The 13,130-nt window shown below is 49.1% G+C and overlaps 1 protein-coding gene across 3 annotated transcripts in view; it reads left to right on the forward strand.

The window, feature by feature from the left end:
• LOC146829685 (arf-GAP with Rho-GAP domain, ANK repeat and PH domain-containing protein 1-like) overlaps nt 1–13,130 on the forward strand; it is a 399,658-nt gene that overhangs the window by 210,107 nt on the left and 176,421 nt on the right. For all 3 annotated transcript variants that reach the window (XM_085608376.1, XM_085608375.1, XM_085608377.1), the window contains 2 exons: nt 2,363–2,544; nt 10,251–10,357. In XM_085608376.1, coding sequence (XP_085464502.1) covers nt 2,363–2,544; nt 10,251–10,357 — 289 coding nt within the window. The remainder of the gene's footprint in view (nt 1–2,362; nt 2,545–10,250; nt 10,358–13,130) is intronic.

A 13,130-nucleotide genomic window follows, 5' to 3' on the forward strand; every position in this document is an offset into this window, starting at 1 on the left:
AACCATGGAGAGACAAGGCACCCCGATCCAACTCAAATGAATCTGGCGATCTGGCTCCTGAAGTTCTAGAATTCGGTTATCTTAACCTTCCACCGGACTGTATGAACATCATTAAAGAAACCAGGCGCCCTACCACCAGACCTTGCTATGCAGCAAAATGGAAGAGGTTTGCCATTTACTGCACCAACAATCATATCGATCCACTGGTTGCGTCCATCCAGAACATCATTTGCTACTTACTACACTTGCAGAGATGTGATTTGGCATACTGATCCATACGTCTACATCTAGCAGCACTTGCCGCTTACTTACAATACAGACTACACTTGTCAATTTTTAGAGTCCCAGCAATTAAAGCCTTTATGGAGGGCCTTAAAAGGATCATTCCTCCCAGATTACCACCCTCTCCGGTATGGAATCTCAACACTGTACTTACTAGGCTCATGGGACCCCCATTTGAACCTCTACACAAATGTTAACTTCAGTTCCTCACATGGAAAGTAGCTTTCCTTATTGCAATCACCTCTCTCAGAAGGGTGAGTGAGATCCAGCCTTTAACCATACAAGAACCCTTCTTACAAATACATCGTAACAAAGTGGTTCTCAGAACAAATCCAAAATTCCTTCCTAAAGTCAGAGAGCTCTTCACACGCTAGACATCAAAAGAGCCCTGCTTTATTACATTGACAGAACTAAATCCTTTCGCAAGACAAAACAATTGTTTGTAGCTTTCTCCCCACCTCATAAGGGTAACCCCCTCCCCAAAGCTGGGATTGCACGGTGGATTGTTAAATGTATCCAAATATGCCACCAAAAGGCTAAACGCACATTGACAATTCTCCCTAGAGCGCATTCCACATGCAAACTAGGGGCTTCCATGGCTTTCTTAGGGAATATTCCCCCAGAAGAAATTTGTAAGGCAGCGACATGGTCTACCACACACACCGTCACTAAACACTATTGTGTTGACGTGCAAGCCAAGCAACAAGCTTCTGTAGGCCAAGCTGTTCTTAAAACTCTTTCAAACTACTGCAACCGATACAGGTGACCACCGCTAGGGGAGACACTGCTGTACAGTCTATGCTAAGTGTGTGATCTGCAGCTCACATGCCCTGAACGGAAAATGCTACTTACCAGTATGCATCTGTTCTTGGGATGTAGAACTGCAGATCCACACACGCCCACCCACCTCCCCAGGACCTGTATCTGTTTCAGTTCTATCTTACTTAGATATACACACATGGACATCTCTTTCTTTTCTACTAACTCCATCATTTCCCATCATGGCAAAAACAATCTGAGAATGGAGTCGATGCCCATGCGCACTATCGTCCAAGGGAGGAGTCACCTATCTCGTGACTACAAAGACTTCCAAGACAACAACAAGGTGCAAGCATCCGAGCCCAACACCAGATGGCGATCTAATGCTAAGTGTGTGGATCTGCAGCTCTACATGCCAAGAACAGATGCATACTGGTAAGTAGCATTTTCGTTTAATAGGATCAAACAAACTTAAGACACCTAGCTTGGTAATGGACAGATTATAAATATTCACTGAAACCTTGTTTCCACACTTTATCATTTGTGTGCTGTATAGTGTTATGAGTAAAACTGCATGCCAGTGCAAATTTAGTGCCCATTTCAATGTAAAATGTGCTGTCAATGACTGCACTACCACACCAACGCTCTATAAAACACCACCAGCTACATACCACCCCCTTACCACTCTCCTGCTGAAGGAGCATGCCTTATTTGTTACACATATTTTTTGTGTGACACACAGATTTTTCACAGTCCCTGTGACTTCAGTGACGTAACACTGATGGCACCCCTCCCCCACCCCCATTCCCTCCCACTCTGAAAATTGTTCCAGCACCACTGTGGGGAGACTGGTGTTATGGGAAATTACCTACATTTTGAAGTACCATGACAATAAATCTTGACAAACATAACAATAGCTCTACTAATCACTTTGAAACATGTCGGTAGATAACTCATTTATAGTATCCACAGTAACCGAGAAAAGGAATGTAAAATTACATATCTGAACGCTACGTGTACTCGATTGCATTGATTTCATATTAAAGCGCCACTACACGGTTGAATATCGAGTGAATGTTCCATAGAGAGTATAGCTATAATTCAGAGGAACGCGTGATAGACCTCTTTTGAGGTTAGAATTATGAGTTAAAAGGACCTTCTAGGTTCCTGACTGGCAAACCTTTCAGAGATGAGAGGTGACAGATGAGGAGAGGAGATGGGCAGGGGAAGGAGGGCAGCTAGCAAAGAGCTAAGAAAGCCCTGCAGTGGGAGAAAAGCTGGTTGGCCTATATGCTTATATTTTCCTTTTAATGTTTTACAGAGGAGCATTACAAATGGGTGCAAATTCTCCAGCAGGCCATCATTTCCGAGAAGTTTATTGGGCTTCCGATCTTCAACAAAAACACCATTAAGAAATCTGGGAGCCTGGTTTGGAAGGACCTTCGGTCCAAGGTGTTTGTGGTGGTCGCGAACGATAGCACTTGGGTCTTCAACAACAAACTGGTAAGGAAGCAGGAGCGGTGCAGCAAAGCAAGGGGAGCAACGGGGAGTGGAGCACTTCATGGTGGGAGAGGAAGAGTGAGGAGGAGTGGGAGGTTTTACGCGCGCTGACCCAGGGTCAAGTACAGCACAGGTATATTTGAATGGAGATACAGATGTCACGCAGATAGGCTGTAGGAGGAAGAGAAGAGGCAGCGAAGCAGGAAAGAGAAAAAGCGGTTTAAGGTCAGAAAACACCTGTTCAGTGATTAGCATTCGAACGGATGAGGGACGATAAAGGAACTGTGTTAGACCGGTCAGCCCTTTGGGTGGACCCTCCTCATCATTATTTATTTTGTCCCACTTTTGCCTCAAACCCTGTTTGAATTTTTCCTTTTTGGGAACCACCAGACTTTTTAGTGTTGCTGCAGATTCAGGGAGCCATTTTATCTACCCCTGAAACTTCTGTCTGAGGGCCTGGAGCACAAAATGGTGGCCACCTGTGACATCACCAGCATCCACTGGAACCTACCAGCACCTTCCAGAACATTCCAGAACCCTGTGACAGTTGGAGGCGGTTTAGAATGTTGGGGAGCTAAGAGAGAGAGTTGGCAGTTGGAGCTGGCAGTTGGCACCTGACTGGTGAGGAGTGAGCAGCAAAAACGTGAAGGAGGAAGGAGTGAAGCAGCAGGGGTGGAAACTTGTGCCTGGAGTGGGGTCCATAAACCCACCCTTGATACTAGTCCCTACTGACGGAGCCCAGCCTAGAGCCCTGTGTGGGAAGAAGTCAGAAAAACCATCCTGAGGACCTGGACAGCAGGAACAGGCCTTAGAACCAAGAAAACAGCAAGATCCTGACCTGGAAGCTGGTTTCCCTGAAGTCCGACGTCGAGTAGCCTAAGACCTGGAGCCCGAGGTAGAGAAGCGGCGCTGACTGGAAAAGCAGACGTCGTACCCGGAGCCGCCAGAGGTCGAGAGAGGGCGCCGTCAGAGGTCGTGAGGAATACCAGAGGTCGAGGAGGAAGTCACCCGAGGTCGAGTGAGCGGCGTCATCGGAGGAGTGAAGTCCGCCCTCCGGAGTCGTCGGAGACCGAGGTGAAGTGTAACGGAGGTCGGGAGTGAGGATCGCACTCCGGAGTCGCCGGAACCTGTGAGAATCGTGCCGGAGGTCGGGAGTGGAGGTCGCACTCCGGAGTCGCCGGAAACCTAAGGAGAGGAGCACCGGAGGTCGGGAGTGAGGATCGCACTCCGGAGCCGCCGGAAGTCGACATCGAGGCAAGGCCGGCCGACGTCATCGAATCTGAGGTCGCCATCGGACCGGAGCCGCCCGAAGTCGACATCGAGTAAAGACTGCCCGACGCCATCGAATCGGAGGTCGAGATCGAACCGAGGCCGCCGACATCGAAACCGGAACCGCCTACCGGCGTCGTCAAAGAACTGACATTGTGCCGAGGCCGCCGACATCGAACCGGAACCGCCTCACGGCATCGACACGACTCCAGCGGCGTCGGAGCATCAGAAAAAGGGCAGTAAGTGGAGTAGAGGGCGCCTAAGGCCCTGTGGAGACCTGAGAGACTGCTCTGAGGTGCCAGGGGTGAACTGGGACTAATCTAGAGAGGTTGTGTGGAGAGAGAGAGCCAGGTCTCTGGTATTTCCCCCCTTTATCTACCTCAGTTTAGGCCTCAGCCTTGTCCAAGCCAGGGAGTAGACACCCTCAAGCCTTCCACATCCCCACAAGCTGTGCCTGGGCCAAATCAGCCCTTAGGAATCAAAAGTGATCTGATTCCATGAGTGTCACTGTCAGCTTTTAAGTATTTATTGGGGGCACTGTATTTATTGTATTTAACCTATTTATTGTTCCACTGTATTTATTGGTCCACAGTATTTATTGATGCACAATATTTATTGGTTACAGTATTTATTGCCTCAGAATATTTAATTGCCTGTCTGTATTGCACTTGTATTTATGCCTTCAGTATTTATGATCACCCCTATTTATTGAATCATTAAGCCAGTATTTAATTGACCTGCACTTTCAAAAAGTTTGTATATTGTGATTGTTATTTATTTTATCCAATCAGCAACTAAGAGAAAAAGAAGATAAAGAAAGGTATTTTCATAATTTTTACGGTGTAGAGTCGTTTTTGGAACGGATGCACGCATGGTTATTGTTTGGGTATGTTGTATGCTTAGCACGGAGCCTGATTCCTGACCACTCGAGCCAAGCTACCACAGTGTGTCCGGAAGACCACCACCACCCTTTCAGAGTGGGAGTGTGGTTTTCCAACAAACTGTTTTGTAGTGTGTAAGTAAATGGGTGTTAATGGCAATCAGATTGTTTATTAAGAAAATCTGTGTGGGATTGATTAGTCATTACCTCCTCATCACTTCTTTATCCCATTTCTTTCATTATGAGGTGTATCCGTGCCCTGTAGATTAATGCCCCCTGCCAACCTGAAATCAAGCTCCTCCCCTCCACGTGTGCCTATGTAGGTCAACCGCTACTCAAACACCTCCTTTAGTGTCTTTCTCCTTTGGGAGGCTGTCCCCTGAGCTCCCTGTCACTGGCAGGGAGTTCTTGCTCCTTTCCTGCAAGAAGGAACCTTCCTCTGCTTCCTTTGTTGCTGCGCTATACTCCTTATGCCTCCTGTGGCTCCTCTGGGGTTCTACAGTCCTGGCTGCCTGTTGTCAGATTAGGGACTCCGATACCTTGGAAGTGCTTCATCTGGGTGCTGTGGCCTTTTTGGTTGAGCCTGTTGGCTCTGAATTGCGTTGGCTCATCCCCTTATGCTCCTTCTTACGGTGCAAGCTTGTCTTCCCTCGTCCTGCTTTGTCTACTGTCGCGTGCCATCTTGTTGTGTTCTGGGCATGTGCTTTGCTTGGTGCTCTCAGCTGTGCACTGACCAGGGGCTGCATCTTCTCTTTGCTGTGACTGTTTTGTTTCCTGTCTTAGGTTCTCAAGTGTTTCTCGGCCGTGGTGCTTTATATTCTGGAGGTCTTGCCTGGCCTCGCCTGACCTCAAATCTGATTGACATGCCGTGGTGTATAGTGTGAGAAAGTGCCATCTTTCTTGCATGGTATGCCCCCACTTTTTGCTAAATTGCTCAATGTACTTTGACTGAGTGTGCCCTGGACTCCTGCCAATCAGGTGCCCAGGGCCTATGTTCCTTCTTTAAAACACACAAACTCCAAATTGGCAAACCCTGGCCACATGTCAGCCCCTGGTAAATGGTACCCTAGGTACCCAGGGCCTTGTGACCAGGGAAGGCCTCTAAGGGCTGCAGCACTCATTGTGCCACCCTTAGAGGCCCTGTACCCTTACACACACACACTGCCTTTGCAGGCTGAGTGTCTGGGTGCAGGACAAAATGAAGAGTCGACATGGCACACATCTCTGTGTGCCATGCCCATCACCTACACTGCCAAGGTATATGTCAGCCACCCCTCTGGCTGGGTGCCTTATGCCCATGGTGTGGGCACAGGAGCAGGAGCCCTGTGCCCCTACAGTACCCAGGTCCATTCCCGGGCACTGTAAGTGCAGTGCTGCCATTTAAGAGTACACGAGCTCCACAGCACCATAATGGCAACACTGAAGACTGGGAAGTTTGGTATCAAACTTCTCAGCACATTAAACCCACACTGATGCCAGTGTGGGATTTAATGTATCAAGCACCCCAGAGGGCATCTTAGAGATGCCCCCTTACAACTAACCTACAATCCATGTCTGCTCTGAGGCTGCCCAGGCTGCCACACAGCAGACACGTTGCTGGACCCCTGGGTGGGAGAGCCCCTGCTCTCCCGGGCCTGCAACAATGCACATCCTGGGTGAGGTGATAAATCTCCTCCCCCAGGATGAGCAAAGGGAAGCTTCAAAGGCCTGCCGCCTCTAGGAGTTTCCCCAGGCCACTGCAACCCCCCACTCTGGCGGGAAGCTTGGCCGGAAACCCCATACAAGGATAGGGGATGTGCCAGCCTGCCCACCCCACCCCTCAGGTGGGGGAGGCGAGGTGAAGCACATCTCCGGGCTCTCGCCATCTTGAAGATGGGAGGCCCTACCCTATCAGGATTAGGCTACTGCCCCCCTCCCACAGGAGAGAGGCAGGATAGGGGGTGTACCCACCCCAGGACAAGGACCCATTGGTCCCTGGCCTTCACCTACCTGTAACGCCCCTAAATCTAGTATTTAGGGGCACCCTGAACCTTCCTTCCCCAGATTCCAGACTCCGAAACTACAAGAAGAGCAAGAAGAAACGAAGACCTGCCCTGCAGCTGCGAAGGAGAGGGAGACACCAACTGCTTTGGCCCCAGCCCTACCGGCCTGTCGACCTCGAACCTGCTCCTGCTCCAAACCCGGCATCTCTTGTGGCCAGCAACCTCAGAAACCCCGGAGGACCTGGCTACCTTTGAACTCTGATCCCCTGGGACTCCCATGAGTAGAGGCTCTACTCAGAACCTACCTTTCACCCCTGGCAGCAGCCCGGAACCGCGATCCCAGCCCACTCTGCACCCGCCAAGCCTGGCCAGGGCCGGAGTGAACTAAACCCACGAGGACGACCCCACGGCGACTGTGACCCCGAGTCCGGCACCCAAGGACCCCCCTCGACAATCCTGAAGAAGCCTACAGCCTCAGAACAGATGGCCACCCCAACCGCGATCAACAGAGGTTAAGATTCCCCGACACCAAAAGGCACCCCTGCACCCGGCGCCCCACGGCCCTCTGTGTCCAATCCCGGAGTACCTACCTATCCTCCAACTACCCAACTTACCTCTCGAAGTGGTGGTGGCACCTGAAGAGTCCTCGTCCCCGAGCCTGCAGTCTTTTTCCAAACCGGCGATTTCCCATAGAAATCAATTGAGCGCCCGACGGCTCAAAAGCACCCTGCACCCAGCCGCCCGAGTGGCCCTGGCAGTGAAAACTCTACTCTAACCTACTTCCCCACTTGCCCTGAGTAAGTGACCAGGAGCCCAGCTCCCACAGCCGCGTGGCTTGCCAGACAGCAGCCACCAACCAAGGCCCCCCTATCCCTCATAGGATAACATTGGGCCTAACTCTCTCTGCACCCGGCCGCCCTGAAACCGCTGAGGGTGAACTAACTGTACCTACCTGACACTGGGGGGCCCCTGAGTCTATGCCCAGAACTTCAACTCTGCCAGTCGAGTACTTACCCTTAAACCGCTAACTTCATTTTCCTCATAGGGTAACATTGACTGGCTTTTTCTTGAAAATTCTTCTAAGTGTGGACTTTTCAAAACTCAAAATATTCACCAAAAATCAGCCGAGAATCGAAAACTAATTTACTCACCTGTTCTTAGGTGAGCTCCCAGTGCTGGATCTTGGTGCCCAGCACTGACTCTGAAAAGTACCCACAACTATACATACCTCTAACTCATTTTTTTCCATAGGAAACCATTGACTGTTTTTCTGTGAAATTTCTTCTAAGTGTTGATTTCTGCAATTTCTAAATATTCTTCAAAATCGTATAACATCTGAAAACGTAATTACTTACCTGTTTTGGATAAAGGTCCCAGTACTGAGTCTAGGCACCCAGTACTGGATTACAAAAGTAACGATAACCTACTGTACCTGTAACCTAAATTTCCTTCCATAGGGAATCATTGATTGTTTGCTCTGAAATATTTTCTAAGTGCTAACTTTTAAAATAGCTAAATATTAGTTAACCCCTTGAGTGCCCGCCCCTTTCCCCGCCCTGTGCCGGGCGTTTCATTAGCGGGCGGGGTTTATGACGAGCTGGTCTCGTCATGGGCACAGCGCAACCGCGGCCCATGACGAGACCAGCTCGTCATGGGCACTCAAGAGGTTAAAAATCATTACAGTACCAAAGTCGACTTTCAACAACTGATTCTGAGAACTGACCCAGGACTGGATCTAGGATCCAAGCCTGGAATTACAAAAGTAATCTAAAAAGTAATCTGTTGCATATAATTAGAATTTATCATTGAACTCAATGTATTGTGTTTAGAAATAGAGTTGCCTACTGCAACTACTTGTAACTGTTTACTAAAAAGTCTATTGCATATACAAAAGTATTTTTATGAAACATCTCCTGTCGAGAAAGTATATTTTAATTCCAAGTGTTGGTTCTAAAATAAAACAAGCATATATTTTTTATATACAAACCATTGGCCTAGAGTTCAGTTATTGAGTGTGTGGAACTATTTGCTGACTGAGTGTGTACAACAAATGCTTTACACTGTCCTCTGATACTGCCTTACTGCTCGACCAAGCTACCACTTTGGAGAGTAAGGTTATATCTAACTTTAACCTCTGTTAAACCCTTGGGGTCTGTGGACTCTGTACACCCTGTACCTATTAAGGAACAGTATATACAGAGCCACTTTCTCACATATAGCATACAGTTTTTTTGTCTTCTCTGCTTATCCCCGTCAGTGGCATCTTGGATCTGATCTTCTGTTTGGTGTACATCTACTGAAGCCATCCTATTTTTTTTTTTACCCTGACATGCCTGTTGCTTTGGGCTGGATTCTCCCCTTTGTTTGTGTTGGACACTGATCTTCTGCTTGGTGGTGACTGCTGACCCTGCTTCTGCTTGCTCCTTTGCATTATCATAAATAGTGTTCTATCTGAAACATACTTGGATGCGGCATGGCTTGTGCATAGCTCTCTTAGAAAGATGAAAAGAGGAGCCTTTGCCAGAAAGCAGTCTTCATAATGCCTGACTGGGAGGCATTGGGCTTATGGGTTTCCAAGAGGCACAAAGAACAGAAATAAACACAAACTTAAGACTTTTTCGAAATAGTCTTTATTGGTTGTTTAAAATTCACAGCTTGAGTAATTCCTGTTGCTTGGTTTCCTAACAAATTGAAAACATTTCATGAAGATTTGTTTTTAATCTTTAGAACTTTCCTGTTTTTAAAAGGGAACGCCTGATTTATGCAGCTCGGGTCTGATGTACAAAACGTGTGAGTCAGAGGGAGCGCGACCAGTTAAAAGCATTTTTGTATTTACGAAACACATTTGTCCTGTTCAGAAAAGGATTTCTGGATCAGTAATGAGTTTAAAATGGACTAGTAATCTCTATTTGGGAGGGGCTTTTTGTGGCCTTTCCTTCCAAATTGCAATTTGTGCTCTGATGTGTCAATGATGCAACCGTAGTTCCAGTCACAGACCATTGATCAGTTACTGGCTCCAAGATGAGATGGGACTTGATTTGCGAAGGGCAAAGAGTCCCCTTTGATTTCCTTCCTCTTTGTGAGTGTTGAAAAAAGTTACAAGGACAAAAGACAGAGGTGCATGGGACCACAGGCAACTCTGAATGAAACTTTGAAGTAGAAAAAATGTACATTTTAAATTCAGTCCCATTTCTACTAAGGAAAACAAGCTGTGTTTACAAAAAATGTTGTTGTTCAAACACAGTCACAGACATGGTGGTCTGCTGCCCATTGCAGGCCTTCGATTCTCCCAGTCATAAGGGGTTGTAAATTGCAGCCTATATTATGAATATTAGTTAGGCAAGTCATTCTGCGATCCTCTACAATTCGGTATTTTGTGAACTGACCTATTTGTACATAGAGCGGTTCGCACAATCCTATTCCATTTGCCAAGTTTGTGTGCGCCAAATGTGTGTCCACTTTCGTGAATTGAATAATAGTACATCAGGCCCCGGATCCTTTGATTTTTTTCGGAGTGTTGCAGTTTTAGCCTGGGTTTCTTGGATCACCGTAGATCTCACCTCTGTCTTTATTTGCAGGATTTTGATGATGGCTTTGGAATCCTGAGCATCGCAATGAATATTGCCAGAGTGAAGACAGGTGGCCGAGGCACGCTGGAAGTGATCACTCCATACCGGAAATTCTGGTGAGGCAAGCAAAGGCTTTTGTGGTCACGGAACTGCATGAAAAAATACACATCTGCATGTGTGTCATAGAGTATCATTGGGCCCTGAGTGATGGGCTTCCTTCTGCAGTGTCTTGTTAGTGCTGGACTCCTACAGTACATTCGTCCTCTTAGTAGCGTCTTGTAATTGCCAGACTCTTGCAGCTGCAGCATGCGCTTCCTTCTGCAGTGTCAGGTCATTGCCGCACTCCTGCAGCATGCGCTTCCTCCTGCAATGTCTTGTCACTGCTGGACTCCTGCAGCTTAGTGTCTTGTCATTGCTGGATTCCTGCAGCATGCGCTTCTTTCTGCAGCGTCTTGTTAGTGCTGGACTCCTGCAGCATGCGCTTCCTCCTGCAGCGTCTTGTCATTGCTGAACTCCTGCAGCTGCAGAATGCGCTTCCTTCTGCAGTGTCTTGTCGTTGCTGGACTCCTGCAGCATGCGCTTCCTTCTGCAGTGTCTTGTCGTTGCTGGACTCATGCAGCATGCGCTTCCTTCTGCAGTGTCTTGTCACTGTCACACTCATGCAGCATGCGCTTCCTCCTGCAGTGTCTTGTCATTGCCACACTCCTGCAGCATGCGCTTCCTCCTGCAGTGTCTTGTCATTGCTGGACTCCTGAAGCTGCACCATGCGCTTCCCTCTGCAGTGTCTTGTTAGTACTGGACTCCTGCAGCATGCTCTTCCTCCTGCAGTGTTTTGTCATTGCCGCACTCCTGCAGCTGCAGCATGCGCTTCCTTCTGCAGTGTCAGGTCATTGCCGCACTCCTGCAGCATGCGCTTCCTTCTGCAGTGTCTTGTTAGTGCTGGACTCCTACAGTACATTCGTCCTCTTAGTAGCGTCTTGTAATTGCCAGACTCTTGCAGCTGCAGCATGCGCTTCCTTCCCCAGCGTATTGTTAGTGCCACACTCCTGCAGCATGTGCTTCCTCCTGCAGTGTCTTGTCATTGCCGCACTCCTGCAGCATGCGCTTCCTTCCCCAGCGTATTGTTAGTGTCACACTCCTGCAACATGCGCTTCCTCCTGCAGTGTCTTGTCATTGCCGCACTCCTGCAGCATGCGCTTCCTTCCCCAGCGTATTGTTAGTGACACACTCCTGCAGCATGCGCTTCCTCCTGCAGTGTCTTGTCATTGCTGGACTCCTGCAGCATGCGCTTCCTCCTGCAGTGTCTTGTCATTGCCGCACTCCTGCAGCATGCGCTTCCTTCCCCAGCATATTGTTAGTGCCACACTCCTGCAGCATGCGCTTCCTCCTGCAGTGTCTTGTCATTGCTGGACTCCTGCAGCATGCGCTTCCTCCTGCAGTGTCTTGTCATTGCCACACTCTTGCAGCTGCAGCATGCGCTTCCTTCTGCAGTGTCTTGTCATTGCTGGACTCTTGCAGCATGCGCTTCCTCCTGCAGTGTCTTGTCATTGCCACACTCTTGCAGCTGCAGCATGCGCTTCCTTCTGCAGTGTCTTGTCATTGCTGAACTCCTGCAGCATGCGCTTCCTCCTGCAGTGTCTTGTCATTGCCACACTCATGCAGCATGCGCTTCCTCCTGCAGTGTCTTGTCATTGCCACACTCTTGCAGCTGCAGCGTGCACTTCCTCCTGCAGTGTCTTGTCATTGCTGGACTCCTGCAGCATGGGCTTCCTCCTGCAGTGTCTTGTCATTGTCACACTCCTGCAGCATGCACTTCCTCCTGCAGTGTCTTGTCATTGCCACACTCCTGCAGCTGCTGCATGCGCTTCCTTCTGCAGTGTCTGATTAGTGCTGGACTCCTGCAGTATATGTGTCCTCTTAGTAGTGTCTTGTAATTGCTGGACTCTTGCAGCTGCAGCATGTGCTTCATTCTGCAGTGTCTTATCACTGCTGGACTCCTGCAGCATGCGCTTCCTCCTGCAGTGTCTTGTCATTGCCACACTCATGCAGCATGCGCTTCCTCCTGCAGTGTCTTGTCATTGCCACACTCCTGCAGCTGCAGCATGCGCTTCCTCCTGCAGTGTCTTCTCATTGCTGGACTCCTGCAGCTTGTGCTACCTTTTGCAGTGTCTTGTCATTGCTGGATTCCTGCAGCATGCGCTTCTTTCTGCAGCGTCTTGTTAGTGCTGGACTCCTGCAGCATGCGCTTCCTCCTGCAGCGTCTTGTCATTGCTGAACTCCTGCAGCTGCAGAATGCGCTTCCTTCTGCAGTGTCTTGTCGTTGCTGGACTCATGCAGCATGCGCTTCCTTCTGCAGTGTCTTGTCATTGCCACACTCATGCAGCATGCGCTTCCTCCTGCAGTGTCTTGTCATTGCCACACTCCTGCAGCTGCAGCATGCGCTTCCTCCTGCAGTGTCTTGTCATTGCTGGACTCCTGAAGCTGCAGCATGCGCTTCCCTCTGCAGTGTCTTGTTAGTACTGGACTCCTGCAGCATGCTCTTCCTCCTGCAATGTCTTGTCACTGCTGGACTCCTGCAGCTTGTGCTACCTTTTGCAGTGTCTTGTCATTGCTGGATTCCTGCAGCATGCGCTTCTTTCTGCAGCGTCTTGTTAGTGCTGGACTCCTGCAGCATGCGCTTCCTCCTGCAGCATCTTGTCATTGCTGAACTCCTGCAGCTGCAGAATGCGCTTCCTTTTGCAGTGTCAGGTCATTGCCGCACTCCTGCAGCATGCGCTTCCTTCTGCAGTGTCTTGTTAGTGCTGGACTCCTACAGTACATTCGTCCTCTTAGTAGCGTCTTGTAATTGCCAGACTCTTGCAGCTGCAGCATGCGCTTCCTTCCCCAGCG

Source organism: Triturus cristatus, chromosome 5_2 (assembly GCF_964204655.1).
Source record: "Triturus cristatus chromosome 5_2, aTriCri1.1, whole genome shotgun sequence".
In the NCBI taxonomy this organism is placed as follows: Eukaryota; Metazoa; Chordata; class Amphibia; order Caudata; family Salamandridae; genus Triturus; species Triturus cristatus.